This window comes from Cryptotermes secundus, unplaced genomic scaffold, assembly GCF_002891405.2.
Source record: "Cryptotermes secundus unplaced genomic scaffold, Csec_1.0 scaffold277, whole genome shotgun sequence".
NCBI lineage: Eukaryota > Metazoa > Arthropoda > Insecta > Blattodea > Kalotermitidae > Cryptotermes > Cryptotermes secundus.
Window position 1 is genome coordinate 740,596 of NW_019720164.1, and position 18,342 is coordinate 758,937.

Sequence of the window (18,342 nt, forward strand, 5' to 3'; positions counted from 1 at the left end):
GTGTAAGATTTGTGGGTTTCACGGCGCTGACTATGACGAAAGCCGTCTTCTGGGATGTGGCGCCGTGTAGAAATTGTTAACCGATGTTTCGGAGGAACGTATCGCCTCCATCTTCAGGGTCTCTTGCACCTGTGCTGCTGGTTGTTTCGCGGATTTCTTCTTGTATACTACCCTGAAGATGGATGTGATACGTTCCTCCGAAACATCGGTTAACACAATTTCTACACGGCGCGACATCCAGAAGACGGCTTTCTTAAAAAAAGATTCATTTTTACAATAAGAATGTAAGTAAGAAAATTCATGAAGATTTGTAATGTGAACTAAGTTACGAAGCCTAAGAACTCATCCCTATAGTAAGCCCTACTAATGTTAAAGGTTATTCGAAGTTTCGATACAGGAAGGAAACTCCAGGAATGTAAAAAGGACGTCGGCAGAAAGAAGGTAAGCCAAGTATCTCCCCTCTTCTTGATTAAAGAAGATTCAGAGTTTAAAAGAAAGAAATGTGCCAAATAACCGAACACAAAATACAGTTACTGAAAAGAAACCTGATACCCCGGATATTCTAGAACGATATCAGCAACAACAGTCTTAAACAACTTAAACGCAAGTCTGTAAGCAAATTTAAGCTCACCTCCTTCTCCCGTTCTTGAAGAAATCCTAATGGTGCCATTGGAAATCATCCTCTATGTACATCGAAATACTATTATTGTACGAAACAGCACTCCGCCATTTATAGGTGGTGTCCGGTGCTTACTCTTCCGATATAGAACCTCTGATGTTTCTTCATGCATTGGGTCTGAATAACGTACGATGTACCAGCAGCAATACCTCAAGTCCGAGCAACGTACAAGAAGCAAATGACTTTTCTATCTTCTGTAGACTGCACATCTCACTTCCGGTTGAGGAAATATGAAGGCGTGGGAATTAGCCGTTAGTTTTGCTAAGACTTGCGACAAGACTGACAGTCAGCGCCTGTCCTAGGCCTTGAATTAGTCCGTCCTGACACAAGAACCATGTAAAGGCTTGATATAAATGAAACTGTAAGGCGTGTATGTGACGAAATCTTCATTCGTTGTCGAAAGTAGATTTTGTGTAAACTAAACTGAGATAGATCAATATTCAAAGACTTATTACTTTTGTTTGCAATTTCATCTACTAAGATTATTCTGGGTATGATCCAGTAGCAGACAGAATCTAATTTCTGTAGAGTAGTCCCCAAGGGTATTAAACAAATTAACAATACTATGATTAAGTGTAATTTAAAGGCCGCGCCATAGCTCAAGAGGTTAGTCGCTGGCTTCCCACAGCGGCGGCCCGGGTTCGATCCCGGGTCTGGTCAAGTGGGATTTGTGGTGGACAAAGTGGCGCTGGGGTAGGTTTTCTTCGAGTACTTCGGCTTCCCCTGCCAATCTTCATTCCACTAATTGCTCGACAATGACCCTCACCTATCATCTGGGGCTGGTACAATAGGCCAGAAGTGACCGCAGTACAAGGGACTTAGTCCCACCCCACTAGCAATTAAAAAAAGTGTAATTTAAAATATGGGGAGGGGATGTATTTACTACATAATATTTTGAAAGATTCGTTATTACATAACATTAACTAAATGTTACTTACGCCTTTCAAAATTCATGCACCGTAACTGTGAATATTTCATCTATGGGTTCATTTATTTTCAAGGCGATGTAAAAGAACGTTTATTTGTTATCACACGAAGACCCTTAATAAGTATGATATAACATAAACGTTAGTATATTTTGTTGCGGTTCTTACACGGAATGAATCTGTCTGTCCATCCACCCATCTATGGCTCTACAGGCCTGTGTTGGACCTTGGACTCTTTTCCAGTTTCTTGATCTTTTACACAGTCGGTAGTACCTTCCGAATACAATTTGACAGCGTTACCACTACACTGAACTCTTCGGTAGCATACGCCTTATAAAGGTTCGGTGTTGATATGGGATATCAAATGACATTCCTTATGGAGACTCAGTTGTTGATATGGCGTATGAAATCACACACTTCATAGAAGTTCAGTTGTTGATATGGATGTGAAATTACACTTCCTATAAATGGGTTGACCAAACGTCCCTGTTTAACCGGGACATTCCCGTTTATTATATTGTGTTCTAGACCCCGGCAGGTTCATTAAGAATTCAATAACGTCCTGGATTTCAGCTCTTGACCATTCTTGTATATTTCCGCAAAACTTGTTCCCCGAGAAACATATCTGATTGGAAACAACCCGTCATTGGCACAGAGTTTCATCGTACAATGTAATAGCCGTCGTCAAGAAGAGGAAGAAGAGAAATACACGAATCGGAGACTTGTTACTAGTCCTTTATTCCAGTCTTCGGGTGCGGTGCCCTGTGACCCCAACTGTTTCACCTCGCTCTGGACTCTCAAGAGTGTGTGCGCTATTTTATGATGTGTATCTTATTGGATCTGTGAAAGTTAACATGTCGAATGATGGGTGATTTTCCAAGGTAACACTAAGCAAAAGTTTCTATGCCTAAAAACCGCCCATACGGATCATGCTACGTGGGAGCACCTTCATTTGGTATTTATGATTTATTGCGGAGAACGCATGCTGCTATTCGGACAAACCTTCAGGAACGGATCTTAATTTTTCATAGTGGTCTGATTTCCTGGCTACAGATCCAGAGGTACCGGCTTCGATTCCTGTTGCTACCAGATTTCTGAGAAGTAATGGATCTGGAACGGGGTCCACTCAGCCTCGTGAGGATAACTGAGGAGCTACTTGAATGGAAAAGTAGAGGCTCCGGTCTAGAGAACCGAGATTAACGCCGTGGGAATTCGTTAAGCTGACCACGAGATACCCTCAATCCGCAAATTTGTCATTAACTTCGCCGACAAGCGGCGGACGCTCGTTCGATATAGTTCGCTTGCGGACTAAAACTGCGGAGTTTTATTTGAAAAATCAGTTACAGAACTAGAAAGTATCACTCAAACACGGTCTTCTGTTCACGTAGTACTTTACCTTCATCACGCTGTCCATTGTCCAGAGAAACACTGCAGACGGGCCACCAGTAACGCGGACAGTGATGTCGTCTTATAAACAGCCTTATTCGGTCGCTGTTCCCATGCACACGAACCTACCCCATATCCCTCAGTTGTGTAACAAATCACAACAGGAATACAGGGTAGCTTCCAGTTCATGGGACTTTTAATCACTAACAAAAATGATTAAGTCATACACGTATTTACACTGACTAATCAATCTTGGAGACGAACTCCACATTATTTGTAAGCTCTAGAAAAGTAGAATACTACAGAACTTCAGGAACTCGAATGAGTTTAATCTCCAGCCGAACAATTCAAAAGTACAACTTTAAAAAACGAAGATAGAATTCCTCAAACACAAAAACATAAAGGAAGACAACATGGAATTCAGATAAGATTAAAACTACCACCTCAGACATAAAGACTGACATGATATTGTAGATGTTAACATGTCACATCACCAGTAGTCTTGGAACAAGGCGAACAGTCGCTTCATAATTCTGTTTAACATATATATCAGCCCCGATGACCCATTGTTCTGATTGCTTACTTAAAGACGCTATCATGCGCAGAAGATCTTGGGTTGACAGATCGTCTAGATAAAGCGTGGATTTTACAATTGCCTTATTTGTAAAACATAAAAATATGTTTATATATAAAAGGCCAATACTGCAGTTCAAATCCCATGCGAAACTGCAGGTCCTTATGCCTGCTAGTTTACAGGTCCAATGTCATCTGTCACCGGGATAGAAATGGAAACACCGCTTCATGGGTGTCCCCAGCTAAAACATGAATTATATTGTCTCGTATCCAGGTAACGAGACAAGAAATTATGGGTTCCGGATTAGTCGAAGATGTTTATTGGACAAATCGTTTACAATTACGATTTTAATCACTCTGAAATAGCGCCTTCCAGACGATTCGACCTGACTAGTCCGTCGTCTCTCACGTTTCGTCTTCAGCGGCTGTACTCTTGCACCAATATTCTCGGTGGAGTGTCTTTGTTGTTGGCTCTTCCCTGGTCTCCCTTCCGATCCTGTCTATTTGTGTGTGTATTGCTACCGTATAGTAAGAGACAAAGTTACACTTCTTACAAAAAGAACGTAGTTTTATATACCCTTAACCTTTAATATTTCAGATAGGAACTGAATGGTACTATGCCTTTCCCAAACTTTATCTTATTTCGTTACGAATGTACCTTGTGTCTCTTACTGCTGTTCTAAAATATTTTAAACTTCGGGATATTTTCAAGAATGTGTTCCCTGGTGTTGTGTTAATATTATGATTTGCCCCTGTGTTCTGATTACATAATATGAATCAGGTATCATGCTTCCAACAGTAACTGGAAACGGCAAGGCAACCTGTGTCATTTTTATGCACCTTACCTGGTCCCGTGTTGTGGGCAGCATTCAAACTGGAACTTGCAGATCAAAATAGCTGGGCGAAGCTCACATCATTAAATAAATAATAAATAAATAAATAATAACGAATAGTGCTTCAAGCTATGTTATTTTCAAAGAATATATTTTTACTGGCTTTAAACTGTACCGCTCACATTTGCAACCTATGTTATCCTTCTATTGCCGTGTATTGGTCAGAATGTTTCAGCTGGATCTGAAGGACGTTTACTATTAATTTCAGTTGCTATAGGAAATCACGCAATTGTTGGAAAGAATCGCGCACTTTTCAGTGCTGCCACCAGCAGTTCCGCCAGTACGTGACTGTAGCTCACAGTACATATCGAGCACAAAATATCTAAATTAATTCATTTTTACATATATATTTTTCAGTGTGATTTTTGTGTTGTTTTATTCGTTAATGCTGAACTGATATTTGACAAGAGAACCCATGTGTTCGTGGTTTATACTATGGTATTTATTCTTCCCATCCACTGGCCACTGGCCGGTGTGTTTGGGAAATGCAGGGGGAAGTAGTGAAGGGACTAGTTCAGGAGCAACATATGTCTGGTCCCTAATTACTGTTCTGAAGAAAAACATGTAGCGGGCTTAACCAATACCGGAAATATGTAAAAAAAAAAGACTCCGGATATTCCATAACTGAACAGTGCAGCAAATAATACCACAAGAAGTATTTCAGGCACTACTGATCAGTGACACTGTCCATAGATAACGCAGCTACTCCACATACTGAATATAACCCAGTAGTTTGTACCTCATCTCTGGGATCATGTCCGAACAGTCATTCCCTACATGCACAAAAATTTCCTGGCCTTCGTCGGGATCTTCACCAGTTCCAGTAGAAACAAAATGATTACATCTTAGTTCCTAGTCGTATTTGTTTATTGAAGCGAATTTCTCGCCTGTGAACTTGACACCGTCTTTCCCTCCGAAAGACACATTCCCAACAGCAACCCAGTTTTTGTCAGCTAGACTGGACTGAATTCTGGGTGATCCGGTGGTGTCCGCAAGACTGAATGGCCATGTTCAGCCACTATCCTATCTTACTGGTGCGATACACGGGTCTGTGGTGGTTTACTAATCCATGCAAATCTGGCCTGCGCAAGTCTTTTGAGCGCTGAATTGTTTCTTCATGCAGGAAATACGTCATGTCGCTTCTTCTTGAAGCCGGATTGATCTAAACATTGTGGTACGGACAATTACAGACTACCAGAAGGCTAAGTGGGGGTAGATTTGAAATAAGCCTTTCCGTTAACCACTTCCCAATATCGATGTATTTTATTTCGTTGTAGTTTGGTGGGATTTAGAATGGATGTCAGCAGTAGGATTGAAACCTTGGTAGCTGCCAACATTAATATAATCGACTGTTGCCCAGACCACTGATAGAAACGTCAGACCGGCCGCACGGGACTGAATGACCCACAGATCTATGCCTCCTCGATAAACAGCCGCATATCTATCTTAGGATTATTTTTTAGTACTTTCAGGGGGGGGGGGGGAGACTGAGTCCACTTGGTACGACGGCTACTATTTGGCCTATTGTACCAGCTCCCGATGAGAGATGATTGTGGACAAGATGGTTGAATGAGAATTGGCAGGTGAAACAAAAGTACTCCGAGAAATCCTGCGCGTCTGATATTTTTTCCATCACAGACTCTGAGATCGAGAGCGGCGAAAAGCAGGCGAGTAACCGCTGAAGCTATTGCAAGACCCATCTTGTGCGATACAGACTATTAAGGATCTTTATGATGTATTTCTTTTATTGCTAGTGGTGTGAGACTAAGTCCCTTGTACTGCGGCCACTTCTGGCCTATTGTACCAACCCCAGATGATAGGTGAGGGTGATTGTGGAGCAATTGGTGGAATGAAGATTGGCAAGGGAAACCGAAGCACTCGGAAAAAACCTGCCCCAGTGCAACTTTGTCTACCACAAATCCCACTTGACCAGACCCCGGGATCGAACCCGGGCCGCCGCGGTGGGAAGCCCGCGACTAACCGGTTGAACTATGGCGCTGCCTATCTTCATGATGTAAGTTTTTCTGTATGACAATGTAGGATTTGAGATAGTTTTGGTACAAGACTATTGTTAACAACTGTCAAGGGCTATGTGCTTTATTGCTAGGTTGCTCACACTAATATCTTAAAACACAGCCTTAGAAGAACACTGAAATTTTGATGATTTTGGATCGAAATTCCACTCAGTCTTCACATGGGAAAAGCTTGTACTTCGCCTAGGACTCGTTGTGACCGGGGATAAGAAGGGTGTTTCTACCCCTTTTCCCTCACTTCTTGCAACAGCCCCACACTTTTCTACCCGGGCGAGAAAGAATCAATACTGCATTCGGGTTCAGCCGAGGGAAGTACAGACCACAGCTGTCATCCCTCTCTGTGCTGGCTAATGGTTTTAGTTTCAACAGTGGCTCAGCCTGGACAGGGTCAACTGAATGTTAAGCAGCGGAACAACCCATAATTCTCTCTGAGGTTCAAGTACCAATCTTGCTTCCTGTACACACGTATCTATCAGTCATCACTAGACCAGAGGAGACACCATACAGCAAGAGAAACTTCAGGTCGATAATGTAACTGAAAAAATATGAAAGAGAATAATACACCAGGCACATGGAATATGTGTAAACAAACAGCTAAAGAATTCATGGCATTCCAAGCCCACAGGATGAAGAATAAAATTACCGATGTTTCATCGGTCGTGAAGCCGATACCTTGATCTGGGAAGCAATGAGGAGACTCTGTTTTCATAGATAAGTTTATGTCAGAGGCTCGCTCTCACGTTCGCTTACAATATTTACTTTATGAGGCACATTTATCAGTACGTGGAATGAGAATAATATTACTTTATGAGGTGCTTAACATGGATGTGTTAAAGTGTCCGTTTATTGGAAGAGGCTAGTCTATATACCAACCCAGCTAGCTGCTAAGTCCCTCCTCCACTTTCCTACTTAACCTCATTACAAAAAGCTTTCTCTGTCCTGCCTCTATACAAAACAACAATCAAAGCCTGTATAACATATACATCACAATTCCTGGCTAATAGCGGTAAACGACCAACGGCAGTGTTCAGCTGTTCAAAGGCAAAATATTGTGTACAATGTTCCAGTTATCCAATTTCACTAATAATGGCATAGTATTGAAGCCCACTGACCAATGAATATTAGAAAGAAAGACACAGTATACTGAGGACAGAACATGGGAGTTTTCCTATTTCCTGTCACATAGAAACTACCTCAGACCAGAGGACATACCACAATCATAAGTCTGTTGGATTTACTGAATCATAATTCACGTGAAGAGTTCTGTCTTCTGGGATTTAACGTTGTATAGTACGTTTAAAGTAAACAGACGTTTCGGAAGAACATGTCCCTTCAAGCGGAACAAGGAAGTACAGTGAATTCAATTCCGAAATTTCGTGTTACTTTCAACGTACCATATGGAATTACTCGTAGGCATCCCAGAAGACAGAACTCTTCATAACCACCGCTGTGAGAACCTCGGGTCCTACAGAGCGCTATATCTCAGAAGACAGAACTCTTCATAACCACCGCTGTGAGAACCTCGGGTCCTACAGAGCGCTATATCCCAGAAGATAGTACTCTTCATAACCGCAGTAAGAACCTCGGGTCCTACAGAGCGCTATATCCCAGAAGACAGAACTCTTCATAACCACCGCTGTGAGAACCTCGGGTCCTACAGAGCGCTATATCCCAGAAGACAGAACTCTTCATAACCACCGCTCTGAGAACCTCGGGTCCTACAGAGCGCTATATCTCAGAAGACAGAACTCTTCATAACCACAGCTGTGAGAACCTCGGGTCCTACACAGCGCTATATCCCATAAGACAGAACTCTTCATAACCACCGCTGTGAGAACCCCAGATCTTACAGAATTCACTTTACTAATGTGGATAACGCCTCTCGACACAAACTATGCTTGAACTCCTGCAATCAGGAAAACAAAACAAACTGGGTTATTCCTGTCCTTAGATTTTAGCTGCTGCAGTATAAAGTATAAAGTATAAAGTATATACAAATTATTTAAATTAGACATTTGCTTCAAGCGATATATAAGCATTGTGCTACATGGTTCCGCCCTGTCCCCATTATGCATCCCAAACACCCACGGCCCATCTCTCCCATTTTCATGGTGACATTTATTACGCTTTCAGGAAGTTCTATTTCGACCTTAGAAAACAGAGCTGTAAAAGAGAACATAAATATCAATATAGATACGATTTTACCATCGATTATGCTGCCTCTGTGCTCTAGTGGTCAGAGTTAATGGCTACAGATCCAGAGGTCCCGGGTTTGATTCCCGGCGCTACCAGATTTTCTGAGAAGTAGTAGGTCTGGAACGGGGTCAACTCAGCCTCGTGAGGATAACTGAGGAGCTATTTAAAGGAAATAGCGGCTCCGGTCTAGAAACCCGAAGTTAAAGGCCTTGGGAATCCGTTGCGCTGACCACGCGAAACCCCCTATCCTCAAAAGTTGGCACTAACTTCGCCTACAAGAGGCGGTCACTCTGGTTTCGTGCCATTGGTAATTTCACAAGGCGCACGTCTATTCTTGAATTGCATATGGCTTTCAAACTACCATACTTTTGTACATACAAAAATCAAACTCCGTGGCCTGTAGTCCGCAAGCGAACTATACCCCGCGAGCGCCCGTCGCTTGTCGACGAAGTTAGTGACAACTTCTGCGGATAAAGGGTGTCAAGTGGTCAGCGCAATGGATCCCCATGACCGCTAATCTTGGTTTTCTAGACCGGAGCCGCTATTTCCTTGAAATAGCTCCTCAATTATCCTCACGAGGCTGAGTGAACCCTATTCCAGACCCACTACTTCTCAGGAAATCTGGTAGCGCTGGGAACTGAACCCGGACCTCTGGATCTGTAGCCAGGAGCTCTGACCACTAGACCAGAGAGGCGGTCCTTTTGTGGCTACAGGCCGACAAAAAGTATACAGACAGCATGAGGAAGTATTACACAAACATGAAAAGGTAAATGTTTGTAACGTAGAGCATGGCGCATCTCGACACAGGATATATACCAGTAGTCACGGCGCTCAAGTGACTTAAGCTGGATAAGCCATAACAGATAAGGCGTAATCAGCCGCATAATGATTGGACTGATATAGGATATGTATATTTAGTAAATAAATAAATATCTAAGCATATAGACGGAACCGTAGGAATTCTGTGAATGTGTACGTGTATATACGTAAATAGAGGCAATATTGTGACTTAAGACAGCACCATTCTTCTGTTGGCGGGGGGAGGACTTGACGACTAAGTCTTAACCTCTGAGACTTTTCCATTTTAAAATCTTGACATGAGCCACAAGATGGGCTCGAAATCAAGATAAACGGGCTGGAAGTATATAAGTCTTGAAATGACTCTGACTCGAAAAGGCGCTAACCACTGATGGACTTATGCAGCTCACACTATTTTGTTGAAACTGTGTCACGCTTCCTCGGGGCTCCATGTTACTGGATAAGGCTGTATGCGCATTGTGAGGAAAGCGGAGAAAGTTATGATCAACACCTGCCAACAACTGGACTGTAAGGGGTTGTTCCGAAGGCTGCTCGAATGCTCCATAACCATTCGGCTACATATGTGGAAATCGCTGCCGTTCAGGGCAAAGGACGCTGCTTCCCAACTTCCTGCCGCCGAACGAGCAACCAGTAGGCCCCTGCTAAGAGCACTCCCGGAGTAGAGGCATTTCCGCGGACAGTAAAAAATTGGAAGAGCTGAGAATGCGCGTACCATATCCGTTCCGACTTGGAACATCTTCGAGCCATTAAGGAGTGAGAACATGGTTGATGAAGACCAGTCAGAGCCAGCAACACACCGGACTATGCAGCATCCCCACCAGTCAGAAGAAGAAATCTGACCCCCCCCCCCAGTCAAACTGATTTGGGATTAACGCTATGCCATCCAGTCTCCAAGATTTGAAGTCACTGCTACTATTATATTTTTTTTTGTTTGGTTGTGGGTTATATATTTCTTCCTGTAATACTTCAACGGTTCTTAAATTTCTGTCGTCCACTCTGCAGTATAATTATTTAGCAACCATAGTTATATTTACATCATTACTATGAACTACAATTAGTGACAGATTGTGGAACCCTGGCCTACCGAAGGCATTATCCTGGCATCTGATCACAGCGACTGAGGAAAACCATCGACATTTAGAGTTCAATCATGTAAAAAAGTAAAGCTATCCCTGTAACAGTCCGTGAATGCCCACAGGGTTGTGAGACGTCGAGACTCCCACATTTTCTAAACAATCGGCTCACAGTTGGCGGTAAGATTGTCAGTCTTACGCGCCGGCCACCCTTTACTCCCATGAAGATTCCTGATACTCATTTCTGTCAGAGACTGAGTCGACTCTAGGGCTACAGTGCGGCTGGAAGGATTAGGTAAATTGAAAAAATCAATGACCTCATTGGGAATCGAACCAATAACCTTCCGGCTTGTAGCATAATGCCTCAACCAACTATGCTACCGCCTCATGTACATCTCTTAAAAAAAGCGCTTAATGACACAGTATCAAAAACGGACACTACGTCACAAGAGCTACAACATAGATGTCGGAAGCGGAAATAAGTTCCACTTACTCTAAATCACATTCACTGTCCTTGTAATTGAATATTTCGCGATGAGTCTCCATCTCCTGCCCCCNATATATATATATATATATAGTACATACTTTATGATGATGTGTAGGATATACCAACAGCATTATCAGGAGAAATGAACCGTGTCATAGCATTTCAACAGAATGATGCACTGAAAACAATACCACCCATTTGAATGATTTACCCACTTGTCTCCTTTAAGTACGAAATTTATTCGTACTGACAGCCAAGTAACGGAACATCGGTGTGTACAAACAGAAACCCTCACATACAGGACAGCCATAAACGTTCGCGACAACTATTCGAAATTCTTAGCCAAATATTTCCAAAGTACAATGTACATCCACCCTCATATGACATAAAATAATTCCACACATCCCTCATTTCGACCTAGATCTTTACGGTACCTCAAGAAACGGAAAACCACGTTGAAAACTTAACAATGCAGAAGCCTGGCGAGCCTAATGTCGTTGAATTAAACGTATCCTACTGCGCTACATCTGCTAGAACTTAGTGTGAGAGAAAAAACTCCGTGGTTTTAGTCCGCAAGCGAAATATATCGACCGAACGACCGCCGCTTGTCGGCGAAGTTAGTGTCAACTTTAGCGGGTAGAGGGTGTCGCGTGGTCAGAGCAACAAAATCCCACGGCCGTTAATTTCGGTTTCCTAGACCGGAGCCGCTGTTTCCTTGAAATAGCTCAATTATAGTGTAAGACACGATATACAATTTAACTAGACCGAAAGAATCAAATTACAGTGAATTTAAATGGAACGACAAAGAATTACCTAAAAAGCGAACTTTTCGGAACAATATTTGGAGCCAGAAAAAACAAGCTGATAGAGAGGACATGTTCCTTATTGGTTTATTTATCTCGTACTTCACGCAAAGAGCACACAGAACTCTATAAATCAAGCAGGTTGTTCTACTCGTAGCAGTAACACTGGGCTTGCATTCCGGGGATGTTTTGTTCGACTTTCGGCCGGGACACTGAATCTCCTGACAAGTGTTCGTATTTCCTTTCGGTCTCTTTAAGAAAACGTCGGGACACCGCTTTGATTAGACCACATCCACTTCCTTCTAAGCCTTCTTCAATTCATCAGCCATCATACCATTCACTACTACCTAGTCTAAGATATTGAAAAAAATCTTCGTTCCAAAAGAAACTCTAAACAAGTTCCGGGAAGAACTAATCGCTTACTTTCTTTGATACGACACGGACTACATACAGGAGGACGCTTCCAACAAGTTTTCGTTGCCGCGGGAACGTCTTAAACGAGCTGTTACATAAGAAAAATAGGGGGATTCACAGACACAAGTCCAATAGTTCTTATACTGTTGTGTGCTTTCGTCGTCGTGGGAACGTGTTTACCGTGCCGTTGCCTAGCAACGAAAGGTGGGATAAATTTTACCGAGCCTTGCTTAGTAACGATAGGAGGGATACACATACAGAAACACAGACTGATGGGCTATTTATGAAGTATGCCATTCAGATGGGTTAAGGAGCCATGATTTACTCGTACATAACAAGTTTAATAAAGACTGGTTCAGGCATTAAAAAGGTAATGGGGGGGGGGATTCACAGAAACACATACAGCATGGATATCACATATGCCTATATTAGAAAAGTAGGCTAAAATGATCACCTTGGCCGCGCCATAGTTCAAGCGGTTAGTCGCTGGCTTCCCACCGCGGCGACCAGGTTTCAATCCCGGGTCTGGTCAAGTGGGATTTGTAGTGGACAAAATGGCGCTGGGGCAGGTTTTCTCCGAGTACTTCGGTTTCCCCTGCCAATCTTCATTCCACCAATTGCTCCACAATTACCTTCATCTATTATCTGGGGCTGGTACAATAGGCCAGAAGCGGCCGCAGTACAGGGGACTTAGTCCTACCCCACTAGCAATTAAAAAAAGGATCACCTTGAGTAATAAAAGCATTCTTGAATGCAGAGGCAATTTTAACGTAATTTCTACTCTGGTAGACAATGTCCAACTTGAACTTCGCTTTTGTGGTGACGCATTTCCTTAATGTAAAGAATTATTGAGGCATTAAAAAAATGTGAAGAGTGAGTACAATGCATGTTCAGATAAATATGTATACGTACTACTTGACCTTGGACGCGGTCGTGCCCACTGGCAGAGGCTGGCGGAAGTCATATCTAACGTTCATAGAAGCAAAGCGCCGAGCGAATGAGGCCAAGTGCGATATACAGTGTGTCCCGGAAATATATGCAATAAATTGGAATGTGGATACTATGGCCAAAAACAATTAAAATAGTGTACATATGAACATGAGCCGGTCACGGTAGCCCAGTGGTCTAAGGCGTGCACTGTCTTCGCTCGCTCGGAAGCCGGGATCGTGGGTACGAATCCCACTCAGGGCATGGATGTTTGTGTGCGTTTTCCTGTGTTTGTGTACAGGTAGAGGCCTTGCGATGAGCTGATCACCCGCCCAAGGAGTCCTACCGTATGTCTTAGATCTAGAAAAACCGAAGTGAACGGAGAAGCGATGGAGGTGGCCCTAGGCCCACTGGGGCTGTAGTGCCAAGGGGGAAAAAATATATGAACATTGCTTCTGTAAAGATGTGGGGCAACAGTGGGATAGTGGAACCTAGGTTACAAAAATAGCTTATGCAATCGGACAGTCGACCTTGTGTTGAACATTTGTTAAGATTATTAACAAAAGAATTCTGTTAAAGAAATAATGCAACAGTTGATTACAAATTAGTTTTGTAAGACAGAAAGAGTCCTAATGTCATTTCAGTGGCAGGATGTAACATTTGTGGTTACAATAAGTGCTCCAAATGCTTATTCTGCACTGCCAAAAAATTCGGTCCGACTAGTTAGTTGAAAAGTGGTACAAATGTTGCGGACCGAGATAAGCCATTCTGAATGCACTGCAGCATCCACTGCTGAAATGTACATTGCATTTCTTTTTGGTCGGAAGTCCTCAGAGAAAATGATTAAGAGGATTCGGGTATGGAGAATGACTTGGCCAAGACACTTGTCTTTGCTTTCCTATCCATCACTCAGTATATGTAGTCTCAAGATTTTTTATTGTTAGTTGGGTGGGACTAAGTCCCTGTACTGCGGCCACTTCTGGCCTATTGTACCAGCCCCAGATGATAGGTGAGGGTGATTGTGGAGTAATTGGTGGAATGAAGATTGGCAGGGGAAACCGAAGTACTGGGAGAGAACCTGCCCCAGCGCCACTTTGTCCACCACTAATCCCACTTGACAAGACCCGGGTTCGAACGCGGGCCGCCGCCGTGGGAAGCCAGCTACTAACCGCTTGAGCTATGGCGCGGCCCTAGTCTCAAGTTAATTTCTGGTGGTGTGACGGAAATGGGCTGGGCCATTTTTATCCATGAACAGCATGTCTCGTCGAATATCCAGCGAGATAGTATCCAATGTTAACGCGTACTCCAAAAATAACGTTAGATAGAGCCACTGAGTCTATGAGGACAAATGAATCGGCCTACAGAAAAGTCTTCAGCGATAATAGCCTAAACGTTAACTGGAAACTGCTGCTGATGTCTGGACTTAATTTTACTATATGGGTTTACACGTCATTTAAATTTAGCATACCCTTCTCTTGGAAGCCTAATTCGTTGATGGAGAAGAGATCTTGACCATACTGTCGAATGAACTACTGGCAATATTTCTAACGAGCGAGAAATTTAAACGGACTTAGAGCAGCAGGTACAGCAATATTCATGAAAAACCCGTCACACCGTCATCTACGATGCATCTTTATGGTATGCATTCTCTTGTGTACTACTATATACAATCCTCAACATAACAAATTCGTCATAAAGAAACCAATATTACTGTATCAATATTAGTTTATTATGTACATTTGCTACATGTTTCGATCCAACTGGATCATCATCAGGCAATTTTCATGAAATGTATTCGTATTATTCGTCTTTGAATTGTATGTCTACTGTGCATCCATATCAGCTATCATTAATATACATTTCCTAACGATTCTTGTGTTTCGTAATATTTGAATATTAGTCTTAAAATATAAAACGTTATAGCTCAGTTAAAGATTAAACTAAAAATTGTTTTGTATTTGAGCGTGAAGTACAAGACTAAGATATTGTGTCGTAGAGCAGAGGGGTTTTCTGTGGAATCGGCGTTGTTTTTTAATTGCTTGTGTGCCTGAAAATAGGCTATAGATATCCCAGCATGATTCAACTTCGAGCGATGTATAGTCATATGGCGTGGTGTATATGTTTAGTTCCATGCTATTTGATAGTTTTCAGCATGTAAATGGTGTATGTTCTATCTTGTTTTTGTGGTGCCGTGAGTGACGACGGTAAAGCTATTCTGTAATTGGAATAAGCATTTTTGAGTTTTTGTCTGATTTGGTATTTCTTCTAATTTTGATTTCTTTTTCTTACGCGTATGTTGTATCGTGTCCTTTATAGGGTGCCACGTCTTCTTGATGTCAACTGTAGTCCCCCTTCTGTGGTTCTATTTGTACTAACTACAGCTAACTACGGTTTAATATCATGGAGGGTATGTTTCCTAGGTCACGCGATGTTTAAGAGAAGGGGGTTGGTTATATTTTGATAGGAACGGTGGTGGGGGTATATTTGAGGATGTGTTTTATTTATTATTATGGCGGGTAAAACGTAAAGCTACCCCTGTAACAGGCCGTGAAGGTATGTGAAGATTGTGAGATATCGAGGCTCCCACATTTTTTCTAGACGACCGGCTCACAAATGGTGTAAGTTTGTCAGCCTCACGCGCTGGCTGCCCTTTACCTCCAGGAAGATTCCTGGTACTCATTTCTGTTAGAGGCTGAGTCGACCCTAGGGCCGTAGTGATGCTGGAAGGATTACGTAAAATGAAAAATCTGCTGTAGCGTAGTTGATTGAGGCGCTATATTACAAGCCGGAAGATTGTGGGTTCGATTCCCTATGAGGTATTATGATGGATGTGTTTTTATTATTAGGTCGAATATGGAATTATTTGTATTGTATGCAAAGGCATCATTCATTTGTAACCTTTGTTTACTTAAATTATTGTCACGTATATGGGGTGTGACTACAGACGGGATATTAGATTTATTGTCACTCTTGCACACATCACTCAGAACTACAAGTAATTATGAAGTTATCGCCGATTTCCACGCTTTAGAAGACACTAGCACACGTTAAGTCTTCTCAGTCGTCACTAGTCGTGTCCTGACAACGGATTTTAACACAGTAATTTTAACAGTCTCACTGTAACTACAGCACACATAAAGTCTTATTTCCACAGCCGCACTCTTGCAACTAACATGTTTCTTCATAGCCGGACTTCCAACTCTCAAGTGACAGACTGAGTCACAGGCTGTCGGCCATTTCACACCAACTTCCTAGTCTTCCTTTCACAGGCTGACTTCCAACTGACAACTGAATTATAACAGCGTCTCTTCTCAGACTCCCTTGCATAGCTCAACTGAACTGTCAAATTCTCAACTAACTAGATCGCCCCAATTGTCTTTCTTGTAATCATTTTGCACGGATCGAATAGAAAACACCGTTTGCAACAATGATTCCATTGTCGGAGAGGTGTGTTTACATATCCGTTGTCTAGAAAAGCGTTGCATAACATCGTTATTCTACTGTTGCGTACGTGTATGTTGCGGGCGTTACTTATCAACGGCCGCTGTTTACAGAGTCACCGCTTAGCAACGGGTCTATACGCCACGTTATATATGTGGAACCGTTGAAGTGTATTTAGTGAGTGGCCTTTATTTTCAGTGTGTAACATTTCTAATGTTTGGTCGATTGTGTCACATGTGTGTCCTATGTCAGATACATGTTGAGCTTATTTTGAGTTTTGTTTGTTTGTTCTTATGGCTTTGATATGTTCTTTATAAGGGACTTTACATGTACGTAGGTATTTGAGTGGACATTCGTTGCATTCTAATTAGTATACTCAATTTTGGTTACATGTGTCTACTGTTCCCTCTAAATGCTATTCTTGTTAGTGTTCTTTAATTATTTTGTGATTGTTCTTGTATCGGGACTATAATATGTGAATGCGACTCATTTTAATTTCTGTGTCTTTTGTGAGTTATTAGTAGGGGGTTCGTATTTTTGTTTTGGGTGTATTATTTGTTGATAATAATCATTGTTTTTTTTAAATATTTCTCGTATGGTTTTTAATTATCGATCTCTAACTGCTTGAGTAATTGGGTGTGTGTTCATTCGGTTAACGTTCGTGTGCTTGTGTTCCACGAATTCTGGCACGGGGATTCCCTTGTAAGCGTCGCAGTACGCACTCTTCTCCACCAACCGTTCGTGTGCTTTCCCCTCCACCACGGACTACCGCAGAAGGGCGAACAACACGGGTCTCCCTGCTGTGGCGATCAATGGCGTGAAAAGTGCGCGGTTCTTAGGTGGTCGTTGAGAACACCTCTCCGTGTACAACCTTACAGCTACTGCACCATTATTACGGGTTTCGCCCAAAATCAAATGCATATCTCTGTATCCTCGGAATGTGCAGTTGTCCATTTTAAGCACAAGCTTACAAAGCAACTAGGGCGCTGAAAGAGCAGTACATGGACGCCCGGTGTCTCATTCTAGTGTAAGCGGTCAGTTCACTATCACTGTAAATATGACTATGTGTCTATTTGTTGAAAGGGGAAAGTTACACCATCCTACTGCTACCGAGAACGCATGAGAATGGCTATACGAGTAGTTTGCTACTGAAGCATTTCCGGGTCATATATATAAAGAGTTATCACTGTTTGGGGCCATAGCAAACCATAAAAAACTAAACAAACTCCGTGGTTTGTAGTCCGCAAGCGAACTATACCGACCGAGCTACCGCCGCTTGTCGGAGAAGTTGGTGCCAACTTTTGCCGATAGTGTGTGTCACGCGATCAGCGCAACGGATTCCCACGTCCGTTAATCTCGGTTTTCTAGACCGGGGCCGCTATTTCCTTGAAATAGCTCCTCAATTATTCTCACGAGGCTGAGTAGACCCCGATCCAGACCCAGTACTTCTCAGAAAATCTGGTAGCGCAGGGAATCGAACACTAAACATCTGGATATGTAACCAGGAACTCTGATCATTTAACCACAGAGGCGGCCTTGGGGCCATAACAATCCTTTTGAAATGTACTACACTTACGAGTATTTCTGGGACATTCGCTTAGTGGGGGGGAGGTGGAGTCCTACTGGGTTCATTCGGCACGGCGACCACTGATTGGCCTATTGTAGGCTGCCCCGGGTGATTATGATGATGGA

General features: G+C 42.6%; 1 protein-coding gene across 2 annotated transcripts in view; it reads right to left on the reverse strand.

Moving 5' to 3' along the window:
• Positions 1-18,342, reverse strand: part of LOC111867139 (galactosylgalactosylxylosylprotein 3-beta-glucuronosyltransferase P) — a 132,711-nt gene that overhangs the window by 25,269 nt on the left and 89,100 nt on the right. Inside the window, exon 1 of one of the 2 annotated variants that reach the window (XM_023856714.2) lies at positions 632-825. The exons of the other annotated variant lie outside the window; for it this stretch is intronic. Coding sequence (XP_023712482.1) covers positions 632-670 — 39 coding nt within the window. The 5' untranslated portion in view covers positions 671-825. Of the gene's footprint in view, positions 1-631; positions 826-18,342 lie in introns of those variants that run through there. 2 annotated transcript variants of the gene reach the window in all.